Source organism: Salvia hispanica, chromosome 3 (assembly GCF_029641045.1).
Source record: "Salvia hispanica isolate PSC_SH4W2 chromosome 3, Shi_PSC_v1, whole genome shotgun sequence".
NCBI classification, from domain to species: Eukaryota; Viridiplantae; Streptophyta; class Magnoliopsida; order Lamiales; family Lamiaceae; genus Salvia; species Salvia hispanica.
In genome coordinates, this window is record NC_142694.1 from 40,176,571 (window position 1) to 40,191,527 (window position 14,957).

Consider the following 14,957-nt stretch of genomic DNA (forward strand, 5'->3'; position numbering starts at 1 on the left):
TGCCAAAATACTCCTCTCTCTCGAGCTCCTCATATTCCAGCTCGTCGATTCAAAACCCTAGAACTAAACTCATCTGTATCTGAAGATCGATTTCCACCTCCATTTCCCTCTCGTTACACACATCTCAATTTTAATGTGAGTCATTTTCGATTGGTAGTTTTTTAATCCCGTCGCATTTCCATTTATTTATATCTGATTCTGTTTTGTGCGTGAATCTGTGTCCGGATGGGGTGGGGTGGGCGAGGGTGCAGGGGTGGGTTTGGGGGATAGGTGCACTTTAAAGTCCTGCTCCAGATGGTTCGATTTGGGGGTAGGGTTTAGGGATTGAAGGTGGGCAGCTTGTTTTGAAGTGATTCTGGAAGATTGAGTTAGTATCAGGATGTTCTATTCAGATGCAATGTTTTTTGTTGTAATTGTTTGACAGAATGGGCTAAAAACTGCACCTCTGGAGTTGGGGTTGTGTTGGTGTGTAAGGATGATGTGTTTGACATGTGTGTGTGTTGGGGGGAGGGGGTTATCTTCGTAATATTTTTTCTTCTAGATTTTGTGCTGCAAAAGTTGCTTATATGTGTGATGGTCTACCTATAACTGAAAGTGGTTTGAACAGATAATCTCTCCCTCATGGTCAATATGATAGGCCATAGGTTTTAGAGATGAGAGTTATGACCTCAATTGGTGAAGTAAGAAACACGTGAATCACAGTATTGGCCTGTCCTTGAAAATCTAGTGCTGCTATCATATATAGTTGAGGAAATAATGAAATATAAAAGTTGTCTCAATTCCTATAAGGAGAGATGCTCTTAGGCCGAGTTTGCATGTAGAATGTAATCACTTCTAGTGGATGACTAGTGGATTTGTCTTGTGATGTGGTCAATTAATATATAACATGTAGTACCACATTTACTGTACTGATTTTAGTTTGATAAAAATCTATCATCTCCACTGTAGGTTACATTATTTTGTTTTACCCCGCAGTCAAGTGTCGACCAAAACACAAATTGTATTGATGATCATGTAATGCTTGACTGCAAGTACACTATATCCGTTCTACTGAATGTGTGACATGCTCTTGATTCTTAGGATTATAAAATGGACATGTTGTGTAGTGAGGAGGAAACTCGAAATTCACAGCGTAGAACATGTAACTATTCACCCAACCAAATAAAAAGAAGAGTAGAAATCATAGGAATAGGAGCGTCTGGACAATCTTCCATTTCAAATTTCTGTTAAATTATGATTCTGAACTGTAATATTTAATAATCTGTTTGAGATTTGGGTTTGCATGTCTTCCCACCCCCTCCCCCCAGTTATAAATGTAGTTTGACTTGCAGACAACTAAAGCCTGCTATGTTTGAGAAAGGAATGATATTAGATGTTGAATAAGAAATGCAAGTTATCAGATGGATCAAATTATGGCTTCACAACTGTTCAAGAACTGAACTTTGCTAGATTGCACTTGCTTTGCCTTTGTTCTATAACTTTAACTTTAACTTTAACTTCCTCTTTTCTGTATCTACCTCACATCAATAAGCCGGCCTCACACCTATAGCCTTCTTTAAGCTCTGCTCTAAGGTTAGGAGGAAGCATGATTACCTACCCACCCTGCTAAAGAGCTTTCTTTTTCTACAGAATATAGAGATCTATGACTATAAGTGTACACCTGTGGACTTCCTCACAACCCTTGTATTATAAAGAAACACGGGAACACCCATAACCACTTTGCTTACATCTTAGGTAGATATGTTTCTACATCTAGACACTTAAATTAAAATGTGACATTATGTGTTTATGGACCTTTATACCAGATTTATTACCCATATAATCCGTAAAGCCTGTAAGTTTCCAAAACCGACATGAGTTTTTTGCACTTGTCATACTCCTTTATGTATTGGTGATTAGATGGTTAAACTGTTGAAGCATTATCAGTGATCTGTCTATCTTTTTGCTTTAATGTGGTTAAACTTCTTCTATTGCTCACCATCTCTGCATTGCATTAATGTGGTGTATAAAAACAACATTTGGCATTCTACAATGGTGCATACCTAATTAGTGCTTGCTCTGCAGTGTTCTTATCATGGAGGCTGTCAGTGTTTGAGAAGGTGGCACGGGGCTGATGTTAGCTTTCAGGGGTATTGTATGCTGACATTGTTCTTGTTTCCAAAGGTTGTAATGCATTATTGATTTTTGAGAAAAAAAGATTCCAAGTCAAACTAGTCAATTCTTTATTCACAAATTTCAACTTACCTATATCAAAATTTAGGTTAGCATCTATGCCTGGCAACGAATTTGGAGATAGGGTTCACAATTTCTTTGCACAAGACAATTCACCGCAGGGGCAGCATCAATCACATGGTGTGGATGGAAACTGGCCAGTGTCCAACAGCAATTTTTGGGTTGGCAGCCCAAGACCTGTTGATGTGCTGAACTCAAGCACTAAAAATTACTCTGGGCAAAACCCAGGTATTACCTCTCTGTTTCAATGTGGAATTGAACATGTTCTCTATGTCTAATTTGTTTGTTTTTTGGGCGTTATCGTTACATTTAGACACATGGCTATACAGTGCTTCTGATTTATGTCTAATTTCTCCTTTATATTTTGAGCAGAAATAGATAGAGGGCAGTCTGGCTATCCTGCTCATTCAGCTAATGGATTGAATTTTCCTCAACCAAATCTGAGGCCTGATTTCTCTAGAATCCAACCCCTAAATGAGCAACAATATTCCAACGGCTATATGTATGGCAATCAATATCCCCAAGGTAGGCAGAATGAAGGTAACTTCCGGGAATTGGATGCGTATTCTGATCAACGTCATTTATTAGCCTCGAGAGACTTGCCTGTGCATGAATTGCATAGAATTAGCGGCCATGAGCAACCACCAAAAGCTTCAGATAGATCGGGAACATCTGTCTCCCCTGTTAGTTTTGATCTCTTTGGTGGTCAGCAGCAGATGAACCATCATCAGCAAGCAAGCATGCTGCAGGCATTACAGCGCCAACAATCTGGCCTCAATGACATGCAACAACTGCAGCAGCAACTCATTTACAGGAAAATGGAAGAGCTTCAAAGACAGCAGCAACTTCAACAGCTGGACTCAAGGCCTCAAACTCCTATTAATCAGGTTCCTCAGGTTACCAAACAGGCGTCTGGAAGCCAGTCCTCTCTGTTTAATGGTAGTCCAAATTCTGATGCATTACGCAATCCTTGGACGGCTGAGCCTGGTACAAACTGGCTTGGCCGTGGTTCTGCTGCCATGCAAGGATCCCCCGGTGGCACTACCTTTCTACCAAATCTTGGACAGACACACCGATTAATGGACATGGTGCATCAACAGGATGATCAATCCCTTTATGGAGTTCCAGTATCCAACCCAAGGGGTTTGGCTATGAACCAATACTCTCCTATGGTGACAGAGAGATCATCAACACCTCAAATGCCAATATCTGGCAATTCTCTGCACAGTAATCAACACAATTTTCTGCCTGACAGACTTACCAGACCAGAGGGGACTTCCATATCTCGACAAAACTATCAAAATGATACTAATGAACATGGTTCTAGTCAGTCACTGAATACTGGCATAATGAATATAGGGTTCCACCAGCAGGTGAATTCATTGCAGAATAATGCATCACATCAGGACCGTGCAAGGAGGCAGGAGCTGTCTACTCTGTCAGAAACCTCGCAAGAAAGATATCCAATGCATGTATCTTCACCTCAGAATGAAGTCACCTTAGATCCTGCTGAAGAAAAGATCTTGTATGGTTCAGATGATAATATATGGTCTGCATTTGGTAAGCTCCCGAGTATAAGTGCAGAAGCTGGTAATTTATTTGATAGTAATAGTGGAATATCAAATGGGGCTCCATCCCTTCAGAGTGGTAGCTGGAGTGCTCTTATGCAGTCTGCAGTTGCTGAAACTTCTACTGCCGATGTAGGGCCTCAGGAGGAATGGAGTGGTCTGAACTATCACAATAATGATGGCTCTTCAGCAAATCAGTCCCCTCTAATTCACAATGTAAATGTCAAACAATCATCGTTGCCCAATGACCGTGTTCATATTTCTTCAGCAACGGGCACTGAATCCATTCGCTCTTCTGACTCTCTCAAATTGATGGGGTTGAATCAACTTGGGCATACTTTCCAGGAGCAGCCTAGTGAGGCGGCAGCGACTGATGTTTCTCAAAGGTTTGGGCAAGCCGTGGCAGGAACTAGCAAGTGGCTAAATCACAGCCAAGTCCAAAATCAATTAGGAGGTGAGAGTGATATACATGGAAATGCCTTGGGAAATGCTGTGGGCGCTGAGAGAAATGGAAAGAATTTTTTCGCAGATTGGCCTCTGGGTCAGGGTGGAACTAAACGACAACCAAATGGTGGGAATGTCCTGGCAGCTGTACCACCTGCTGGAGATAGATCACTGAATGCTCATGATGCTGAGAGAGTGCCTCAAAACCAGAACAATCAAGTGAAGTCAGTGGAGGGACAAATGGCAGATGGAGGTTCTTTATGGAAACCCAGTCCCCTAACTAGTGCTGTTGAATTTGGTTCTGTAAGATCTATGTCTGGAAATCACCAAGTAAATAAAGCCAAAGGGGATTTGGGTTTTCACAATGCTGCCACTTCAGCTGCGAACTCATTTAATATGGTAGCTGGTGATGGAGCTTATCCCTTTGCTCAGAATAACTATTTGCCCAATCAGTGGAAGCATGCCTCTCCTTCAACAAAATCCCAAGGGGGTGAAAGCTTAGGGAGAATGATGGACCAGGTTAAAGATCAAAATCAAGGATCATGGAAGAGCTCCGATCATGATGAAATGAAAAATTACGATAGGGAGAACTGTGCCATGAAAGAGAATTCTAATGACAGCCATCGCTCAAACTTATCTAATCATGCTTCAGGTAGCTTCAGGGAAAGTGGTCCGACTGATGCAATTGATTCAAGGTCTCTATCATCTGGGAAGCAAAAGTCAAGCAATCCGCTTGCTAAAAAAGGTTCTGCTCCTCGCAAATTTCAGTATCATCCCATGGGAAATCTGGATGATGATGCGGGGTCAACCCATGGCCTGAAGCAGCACAGCCAAGCACAGGCCACACCTGTGCAGAGTGCCCATGCCCATTTTGGCCAGTTGAAACTGTTTGGTCAGGTTCCAAGAAATTCTGCAGAAAAGGTCATTTCTCAATTGAGCTGTATTAGATACGAGACTTAATTATTACAATGTTACTAGACAAAAACTATAAGTATTGTTTTACTTACAGGGTGAACTTCCAAAAGACAATAAACGCCTTGATAAAGAGTCTTCTGGTGGTAGCTTTACTGGTTATGCGGCCGGGACATCTAATCTTTTTAGCCAGTCCTTTGATTCAAGCACGAACAAGGCTTCATCACCCAGGTACTTCAAGTTTTCATTTACTTTAAAGAGTTTGTCAGTTGTCATTACATTCTGATTTTTTTTCTATCCAATCCAGCCAAAACATGCTGGAGCTTCTTCACAAGGTGGATGTATCATCTCAACCACCTGAAGCTGAAAACTCTGATGGATCTGCTGGTCACCTTCAGCGTAGCCAATCGTCTTTCTCTAAAGGTTTTGGATTGCAACTTGGTCCTCCATCTCAACTGTTGCAGATTCCTGACCTTTCATCATCCTCCCAGAATGCTCAAAGCATGGAAAATGCAACACGTAACAGTCTTGCTGGTATAGGAATGGGAGAGAAAAGCATGCATATGGCATCTTCGTTGCAATCTAGGCAGTTCCCAAATGAAAAATCCCAGATGGAATATGAAAACAATACATCTGCAGGTCCAAGGCATCCTGGTATTGGTAACTCTGTCGGTAAGGGATCAGGGAATTATCATTCAGCATTAACTTCTGATATTCCGTATATGCGAAGTCAGCTTCAGAGTAAACAAGCAACAAGGCCAAGCACAAGACCAGCTGTGAATCAACACATTGACACCTCCTTCAGCTACAGTACTTCACTCTCTATGGAAAGAGGTTCTACAGAGACTGTTCTACCTGATACATCTGGTAATGTTCAGAAAAATAGTCTTCCTTCATCTGGTGGCACTGGTCAACAAAGCGGCCCGCATGATGTACAGAAGATACGTCCAGCTGGAACTGCGTCATCTAGGGATCAAATGCGCAGTTCTCAGCATTTTGGGATGTCAGGCATTTCTCGACAAGGGTCTTCAGGCCAGGTCTTGCAAAGCATGCCGTCTAATGTTCCTACACCTCAACATCCTTCGGTGACTCAGTACCCAAAGGGCCTGACAAATATTCATGAGCTACCCCAGCCCAATATTTTGGAATCTAGTTCTCGAGGTGATCTCGATGTTGGTAAAGGGGGGCATATTTTTACCAAGTCGACTGCAATTGTTCATGCTTCAATTGGTGCTGATGAGAAAGAGCAAAGTTTGAAGGAAAGATCTGGACAGTTTCTCTCAGCCTCAAAAACAGAAGTGCCTTTGGGAAGTGCATCTTCTGAAAAGAACCACTTGGATGATTCACCTGCTAATTCTGCTTCAACACAAAAGGACATTGAAGACTTTGGTCGATCTCTGAAACCTAATACCTTTTCTAATGAAAATTTTGCCTTACTAAACCAAATGAGAGTCCTGAAGCATGCAGAGAGTGATCCTAGCCTTAGGTTTTCAAAGAGACTAAAAGGACCAGAAAATATTCATGATATTCATCAATCACATTTGGTAACAGAGAAGCAAAATCAAGATAATTTTAGGAACTCATTGGATTCAAGTAGTGGGATTCCTCCTGAAGATTCTAGGGTGGTGACCTTCTCTACACCATCTGATATGCTTCAGAGAAACACTTTGCCTCATGGTAATGCTGCCTCAGAGGATGTTGTGGTGGTGACTGCTCTGCATGGTTCTCAGAGCAAACCTCCTGCTGATCCTTCTGCTGTTAGAGCTGAGCATCATATGGTTAGCCCCCAGATGGCACCATCGTGGTTCAACCAGTATGGATCCTTTAAAAATGGGTCATTGCCTATGCAAAATATACGCCATGCCATGTCCTCGAGACCAGAAGAACTTCCATTTGCTCCTGGAACATCTTCTAGTGCTATGGACATGCCTTATCTAGAAGAAAAAATGACGGCTACTCCTGTTGAGGCATATGTCAGTGACTCTCTTAAGAGTTCTGCTCCCACTTTCAAAACAAATGAGCACATATCTTCTCCTCCATCAATGCAGATGAATGCTACTGGTCAGCAGCAGGTGATTTTGAGACCCAAGAAGCGTAAGAGTGCTACTTCTGAACTTCTGTCATGGTATGAAGAGATAACACATTGTTCACTAAGTCCATCAATTCTCAGGTAATCATCATGAATCAGGATGTTTTCTTCTGGTTTATTCAATTTGGAATCTCGTTTACAAGAATGTATGATGTGGAAGTGTATGCTTTATGGATTTGGTATTGCCTGTGGTTTTACTACAAAATCTTATTCATTAGTATTTATGTAAATTTACTGCATGCAGTGTTGTGGAAGCAAACTGGACTGAAGCAACAAATCGTCTTGCTGAAAAGGTATTATGTGGTTGCTAATTATGCCCTCATTAATATAGTTATGCAAACCATGTCGACCAGGCTCTTTACCTCTGATGCTGATGACAGGTTGAAGATGATATTGACCTGATTGAAGATGGACCTCCATTGCTTAGGTCAAAGAGAAGGCTTATTTTGACAACACAGCTTATTCAGCAATTATTTCCTCCTCCGCCGGCAACAGTTTTTTCAGCTGATGCTATTTCCGAATACGAAAGTGTGGCCTATGCTGTATCAAGGGTAGCACTTGGAGACGCATGCAGTGCGCTATCTACCTCTAGTAATTTGGGTTCGCCCCCTCATGATATTGCCCCGTAAGTTCTTCCTCCCTACCTGGATTGATTCAATCATGCCAAATCAGTAACTTTTTTTTATCAATTAGTTTTTGCAAAGTACGAATATATATTTTACATTTTTTTTTCAGGCATGTTGCTAAGGGCAAACTCAGCAGCGATCCACGTTTTGCAAAAGTCATTGAAGAATTTTTGGGAAAAGCTGGGAAGCTAGAAAATGATTTCTTGAGGTAAATCATGTGTAAATCATGTGTTTATGTGATTTAATCTAGTTAGTGTTGCATATATTGGATGGAGTGATGAATTATCTTTTTGTGAATAATGTTATTGAATCTTCTTTTTACCATATAATAAGCTTGTTCTTTACCTACATATTAGTACATGATATCATTCCACATAAGAAATTCAGAATTGCCATTACATTAGCTTGTTTGGCTGGTAATGTGTGGTTGCATTTCATTTGCTGTGCTTTTGTCCGATTACGATGTTGCAAACTAGCAATCGTATTGATCTTTCTCTTCGATGTAAATATGTTATTTGTGTTTGGCAGACCGGAGAGGAGTACATCAATATTGGACTTGAGATTGGAATGTCAAGATTTAGAGAAGTTTTCTGTCATCAATCGATTTGCTAGGTTTCATGGTCGCGGGCAAACTGATAATGCAGAGACATCCACTGATGCTACTGCAGCTATGCAAAAACCTTGTGCACAAAAATACGTAACTGCTGTGCCCATGCCTAGAAGTCTTCCTGACAGGGTACAATGTCTTTCACTATAATGATTGATTTTTCTGCTGATTTGAACCGTGTCCAGTACTTTATCGACTGGCACTTTCACCAAGGCCAGTTGAATGGTGTGATCGAATGGCAGTTGGATGGACACGAGGTCTCCTGAATTGTGCTGGAAGCTATTTAGTCTTTTCGATTAGGCATTTATGTCATTATTGAGAAATGCAAGGTTCAGTTCATGTACATCTCTATGAAATGGAATGAATTTGGGGTTCCCCATCATTTTTGCCTAGACGGGGATTATATTAAGTGCAGCATGATATTGCAAAAATGGATATATGACATTTAGGTAGATAAATATTTTATTATGTATATTCAGTATCTATTCTTCTTTTCCTCCTGGGGCTTTAGTTTACGAAATCCCTTTCTTGCATTGTTCAAATTCAGGCCTAGGTCTGATGGCTCGATGACTTGGAGTCTCGATCTTTGTAAAGCAGGTTCAATTAGTTTGTTGGTCTTAGAGCTATCTTATAGTGTTAGGTGTAAATGACTTGCTACTGATATGCCAGGAACAGCTATCTTAGCATGTTTTCCGTATCTGGTAATATATATAAACGATCATGTCTGCCTAGAAAGAAATTGGCTTCAGTTTCCTCAAATTTGAGGTTCTTTAGCAGTGTTAGAGAAGGTTTAAGCTGTTCATGGTGTCCTTGTTCATTACTGGACTTTATCTTTGTTTCTTTACTTGATTATTGTTTTCCTTTGGAACATGCAATCTACTATTTTTATTTTTCATTGTAATTACTGTAGTGTAGTTCTTGTTTATTTGCACTGTACTATGCTAGATTTAGTGAATTTGAATTGGTTTGCTCTGACATAATATAGTTGCTTGTTACGTTACTTTAAACCATCTTCTTAACTGAGATATAATAAATGCTTTCTCCTTCTGAAACTAGTTGATAAGCCCCAGCTCTAGGTTTTGTTGAATCTATGTAAGAAAAAGTATATGGAAAAACACAAGGAATAGAGAACAAATCAGAACTAGTTGATTTTAAAGGTAATGTATACTCCCTTTGTCATCGATTAACTGAGGCAGTTCTTCTAGGTACAAGAATATATTTAGTGAATTGACTTTAAAGATAAAGAGTGGGAGAGAGAAAAGAGAGTTAATAAGAGTCAAAACTTGAAATGAATCAATTAATTTGGAATGCCATAAAAAATGAATATGAATCAATTAATCTGTGATGAAGTAACAAATTATATTCTCCACTATCTAACTTGTGAGTATCAAGTAGATGCATGTTTTAAGTAAAATTCAATGGAGCTAATAAACTGAAATGAAAAAAATGGGATATGTTGTCGGACTGGAGAAGTAATGCTTTATTTGTCTATAAAATGTAATTTGAACAGGAAACGATTCAAATTTTGCAATGGTATTGTGAATGAAAAAAACTATCCTACTATATCCGTCTTTTTAAATAGAAATGATTTCGTCCCTTACAAATAGAACTATTATTCTCTTTAATAAGATTTGACTTATTTTGTAGTAATTAATAATGCTTTAATTATTTTTTTTGTAATTTGTTTTTACTTATTATGCATTAAAATTCTTGTCATTTTTAAAAAATGGAGAATTTTTTAAAAATAAAGTTGTAGATAAGTGGAATATGTAAATAAATTAGTTTTTATAAATAATATATCATGAAATAACATTTATTAATTATAATTCAAAATATTTGTTCATGTCCAAAATTACTAGTATGATTTTTTTATTTGACGGTAAAATATCCACTGTACTTATCAAATGAGAGAAAGCGCCACGTAGAAAAGAAAACAAGGAGAATATAAAAATAAAAAAAGTGCAATTATTAAATTCTAGTAGTTTCTAGCGGTGGCTTTCGAATTCCAGAAATGTCTTTGACCTCATCAAAACTGCCGCTTCAGCCACCTTCACTCTTCACTTCTAACGCAAAGCATCAATCAATAATCACAATCCACACAGAATTCACCAAGCAATCTCTCGACGCTAGATTCATCGAATCCGAACTCGTAATCACGCCTTGCCAGTGTTGTTTATCACAGGTACGATCTGTGTTCCATTGTCCTGCATTTCTGCTTATAAATCTTCTTCGCGCATATCTAATTACGATTCTGTTGGTATATTCCTACATTGTTGAGTATAAATCGTTTTCATGGAGTTTAAAGTTTTAATCGATAGCTTTGGCGTCACTTCGTTTGATGCTCTGTTTTTCACTGTTGAAATTTGTCATGAATTTCATTGAACAAGTTGAACTTCTACCAATTATTGTTGCTTTGTGTGTGTGATTCAGTTTTTTTTCCCTGGTGTCTGATGATTGTGTTTTTGAATTCTGTTGCAGTTAATTTCAATTGATCATTCGCAGAAATGAATCCCGAGAAGTTCACACACAAGACTAATGAGACCCTCGCCGCGGCTCACGAGCTCGCAATGAGCTCAGGCCACGCTCAATTCACTCCTCTTCACTTCGCCGCAGCGCTGATCGCCGATGCAAACGGTATTTTCAGGCAAGCAGTGGCCGGGGCAGGTTCCGGCGAAGATTCGGTTAACGCGGTGGAGAGGGTTATCAACCAAGCGATGAAGAAGCTGCCGTCACAGACGCCGCCTCCCGACGAGATACCGGCCAGCACGTCTCTGATCAAGGTCATCCGCCGCGCTCAGTCGCTGCAGAAATCGCGTGGCGACACGCACTTAGCAGTCGATCAGCTGATCCTAGGGCTTCTGGAAGATTCCCAAATTCAGGGCCTTTTGAAGGAGGCTGGCGTGACCACCGCTAAGGTGAAATCGGAGGTTGAGAAACTGCGGGGTAAGGAGGGGAGGAAGGTCGAGAGCGCGTCCGGAGACACCAATTTTCAGGCGCTGAAGACCTACGGCCGTGATCTCGTGGAGCAGGCTGGGAAGCTTGATCCGGTTATTGGAAGAGACGAGGAGATTAGGCGAGTTGTTCGTATCCTCTCGAGGCGGACTAAGAACAATCCGGTTCTAATTGGAGAGCCAGGAGTTGGTAAGACTGCGGTGGTGGAGGGATTGGCTCAGAGGATCGTTGCTGGAGATGTCCCGAGCAATCTTGCCGATGTGAGGCTGATTGCATTGGATATGGGCGCGTTGATAGCCGGAGCTAAGTATAGAGGGGAATTTGAGGAGAGACTGAAATCCGTTTTGAAAGAGGTGGAAGAAGCTGAGGGGAAGGTGATACTGTTCATCGATGAAATTCATCTAGTTTTAGGGGCGGGACGGACAGAGGGGTCGATGGACGCTGCGAATCTCTTCAAGCCGATGCTCGCAAGGGGGCAGTTGAGGTGTATTGGCGCAACGACGCTTGAGGAGTACAGAAAGTATGTCGAGAAGGATGCTGCCTTCGAGAGGCGATTCCAGCAGGTGTATGTGGCGGAGCCCAGCGTTGTTGACACGGTTAGCATCCTGAGGGGTTTGAAGGAGAAGTACGAAGGGCATCACGGTGTTAAGATACAGGATAGGGCGCTTGTGGTGGCGGCTCAGTTGTCATCGCGTTACATCACTGGTGTGTGTTCAGGCTAGGCTGTGATATTCCGTCGTTGTCTTTTATGCTGTTTTCATTGTCTAACGTTTTTGAGTGTGGTGTAGGACGTCATCTACCGGATAAGGCGATTGATCTTGTTGACGAGGCCTGCGCGAATGTGAGAGTCCAGCTCGACAGCCAGCCGGAGGAAATTGACAATATGGAGAGGAAGAGGATACAGTTGGAAATCGAGCTCCACGCTCTGGATAAGGAGAAGGATAAAGCTAGCAAGGCTCGACTTGTTGAGGTGAGTGTCCGTTTATGATTGAGAATGTGTTCATGCTAATTATGTGATGCAATGATCTGACATTTTCGACTATTTTGTAGGTGCGTAAAGAGCTTGATGATCTGAGGGATAAGCTGCAGCCTTTGATGATGAAGTACAAAAAAGAGAAGGAGAGAATTGATGAGCTCAGAAGGCTGAAGCAAAAGAGGGATGAGCTAATGTATGCCTTGCAAGAAGCCGAGAGGAGATATGATCTTGCGAGGGCTGCAGATTTGAGGTATGGAGCCATTCAGGAAGTTGAAGCCGCCATTGTGAACCTTGAAGGTGGTGCTACTGAGAATGGGATGCTTACGGAGACTGTGGGGCCGGATCAGATCGCGGAGGTCGTGAGCCGCTGGACGGGTATACCTGTGACGCGTCTTGGCCAGAATGACAAGGACAGGCTGATCGGTCTTGGTGAGAGGCTGCACCAGCGTGTCGTGGGGCAGGATCAGGCGGTCACTGCTGTTGCAGAGGCTGTGTTGAGATCACGGGCTGGTCTTGGAAGGCCTCAGCAGCCGACTGGTTCGTTCCTGTTCCTTGGTCCGACCGGTGTGGGTAAAACGGAGCTAGCCAAGGCGCTGGCTGAGCAGCTCTTTGACGATGACAGCTTAATGGTGAGGATAGATATGTCCGAGTACATGGAACAGCACTCTGTTGCTCGACTGATTGGCGCTCCGCCTGGGTACGTTGGGCACGAGGAGGGTGGCCAGTTGACTGAGGCTGTGAGGAGACGGCCTTATTGCGTTATCCTGTTTGATGAAGTGGAGAAAGCCCATCCGACAGTGTTCAATACTTTGCTGCAAGTTTTGGACGATGGCAGGCTGACTGACGGCCAAGGCCGTACCGTAGACTTCACGAACTCGGTGATTATCATGACCTCGAACCTTGGAGCAGAGTATCTTCTGAGAGGATTAAGCGGGAAGTGCACCATGGAAAGCGCTCGTGAGTTGGTGATGCAAGAGGTGAGGAAGCAGTTCAAGCCGGAGCTGCTCAATCGCCTGGACGAGATAGTGGTCTTTGACCCTCTGTCGCACGACCAGCTGAGGAAGGTGTGCCGCCTCCAGCTCAAAGACGTTGCAAAGCGTCTGGCAGAGAGGGGCATCGCCATGGCCGTCACTGAAGCAGCGCTTGATGTCATATTGGCCGAGAGTTATGATCCGGTAAGATCCATTGCTTGGTTTCTGCATATATATATATATCGATAATTGATGTGTTGTGTTGCTGACTGTGGTGTTATTCATGCTCTCAGGTATACGGTGCACGGCCTATAAGGAGGTGGCTGGAGAAGAGGGTGGTGACGGAGCTCTCGAAGATGCTGGTGAAGGAGGAGATAGATGAGAACTCCACAGTGTTTGTTGACGCTGCAATAGATGGAACAGCGCTAACGTACCGGGTTGAGAAGAACGGAGGGCTCGTCAACGCAGCAACGGGGGAGAAGTCGGATATATTGATCCAGATCCCTAACGGGGTGCGATCAGATGCAGCCCAGGCGGTGAAGAGGATGAAGATTGAAGAGATTGATGATGAGGACATGGATGACTGAAGTTGTTAACTGAGTTTGGGGTTTTTTCTGTTGTTTTTGGCTGTGTTTCTTTGTTTGGTTCCTTAAATTTCTGATATATAAGTGTTGGAGTAAGGTAAATAAGTGCTTTCCTAAAACTTCCACGCTTTTTGTTTTGAAAAAATATCATGTAATAATTTATTCTTTTCTAGTCAATATATAAATACTTTTGCAGCAATTTATTTTCAATTTTATCAATTCTTGAAATTTCTCTATGTTTTAATTTCAAATGATTGATATAAGTGAGATGTTTGAATGAGATATTGGAGAGTATAGTCCGATAGTGAATGAAACGCTTGAAAGGAAATATCGGAGAAGAAAGTGAGATATTTCGTATGAGACAGAATATAATGTGAGGCACTTAAAATGAGAAATCGATAAATTTGGACTGAAAATGAAAGTTTGATGCTTCGAATGTAACACCAAAAAAGAAAATTAGATACTACAATTATATTTGAAATGAGACACCGAAAATAAAAAGAAAGTCTAATGTTTTGAAAAGATGAGAAAAGAAAGTCTAATGTTAAGAAAAAATGAGAAAAAAAGAGTCTAATGATAAAAAATAAAATGAGATGCGTCAGACGGTCGAATGGGACATTGAAAAGAAAATGTAATGTCTCAAACATTACACTGAAAAAAGAAATTGAGATGAATTCGCTGAGATACGTCGAACGGGCACATCGAAAAAAGTGAGATGCTTCGAACGAGACATCGGTAGTAGATTAGGAGTACTATGTTTTAGGGATTTTCGAGATAAATTGTTAGAGCATCCGTAATATCGCCCTAGCCATCAGCGTGCGGTTAGGCAGTCGGCTAGGACGGTATTGCGACCGCCGAGCCAAGAAGAGGAGAGAGATATGCCCCCGTTCACGGGCATGGCCGACCGTCGAGCCGTCCGAAAATATTTTTTTTTTTTTTTTGTAATTTATTATTTCAACTCTGTTTTGACGGAATAGGCTAATTGAGTAATCGAAA

At 41.6% G+C, this 14,957-nt stretch overlaps 2 protein-coding genes across 4 annotated transcripts; both read left to right on the forward strand.

Moving 5' to 3' along the window:
• On the forward strand, positions 1-8,974 carry LOC125211791 (uncharacterized). 2 transcript variants are annotated; one of them, XM_048111724.2, is made up of 10 exons: positions 1-135; positions 2,065-2,163; positions 2,261-2,460; positions 2,605-5,165; positions 5,254-5,387; positions 5,464-7,326; positions 7,490-7,538; positions 7,626-7,870; positions 7,981-8,079; positions 8,400-8,974. In XM_048111724.2, the coding sequence occupies exons 3-10, from the start codon at positions 2,271-2,273 to the stop codon at positions 8,626-8,628; spliced, it is 5,370 nt and encodes a 1,789-aa protein (XP_047967681.1). In that variant the 5' UTR covers positions 1-135; positions 2,065-2,163; positions 2,261-2,270; the 3' UTR covers positions 8,629-8,974. The 2 variants fall into 2 exon arrangements, with proteins under 2 accessions (XP_047967681.1, XP_047967682.1); XM_048111725.2 differs by having other exon boundaries at positions 2,065-2,129.
• A 1,520-nt stretch (positions 8,975-10,494) lies between these two features.
• LOC125213855 (chaperone protein ClpB1) lies at positions 10,495-14,160 on the forward strand. Of its 2 annotated transcripts, none has more exons than XM_048114613.2 (5): positions 10,495-10,660; positions 10,957-12,135; positions 12,219-12,400; positions 12,481-13,581; positions 13,671-14,160. In XM_048114613.2, exons 2-5 carry the CDS (start codon positions 10,983-10,985, stop codon positions 13,962-13,964), a joined length of 2,730 nt encoding a protein of 909 aa, XP_047970570.1. In that variant the 5' UTR covers positions 10,495-10,660; positions 10,957-10,982; the 3' UTR covers positions 13,965-14,160. The 2 variants fall into 2 exon arrangements, with proteins under 2 accessions (XP_047970570.1, XP_047970571.1); XM_048114614.2 differs by having other exon boundaries at positions 10,981-12,135.
• Positions 14,161-14,957: the final 797 nt, after the last annotated feature.

Bases quoted from the DNA above. Each gene is read 5' to 3' on its own strand.
- LOC125211791 (XM_048111724.2), top strand. From the start codon at position 2,271: ATGCCTGGCAACGAATTTGGAGATAGGGTTCACAATTTCTTTGCACAA. The intron at 7,871-7,980 runs GTAAGTTCTTCC...TTTTTTTTTCAG, and splicing joins CCCCCTCATGATATTGCCCC to GCATGTTGCTAAGGGCAAAC. The intron at 8,080-8,399 runs GTAAATCATGTG...TGTGTTTGGCAG, and splicing joins CTAGAAAATGATTTCTTGAG to ACCGGAGAGGAGTACATCAA.
- LOC125213855 (XM_048114613.2), top strand. From the start codon at position 10,983: ATGAATCCCGAGAAGTTCACACACAAGACTAATGAGACCCTCGCCGCG. The intron at 12,136-12,218 runs GTGTGTGTTCAG...AGTGTGGTGTAG, and splicing joins GTCATCGCGTTACATCACTG to GACGTCATCTACCGGATAAG. The intron at 13,582-13,670 runs GTAAGATCCATT...TCATGCTCTCAG, and splicing joins TGGCCGAGAGTTATGATCCG to GTATACGGTGCACGGCCTAT.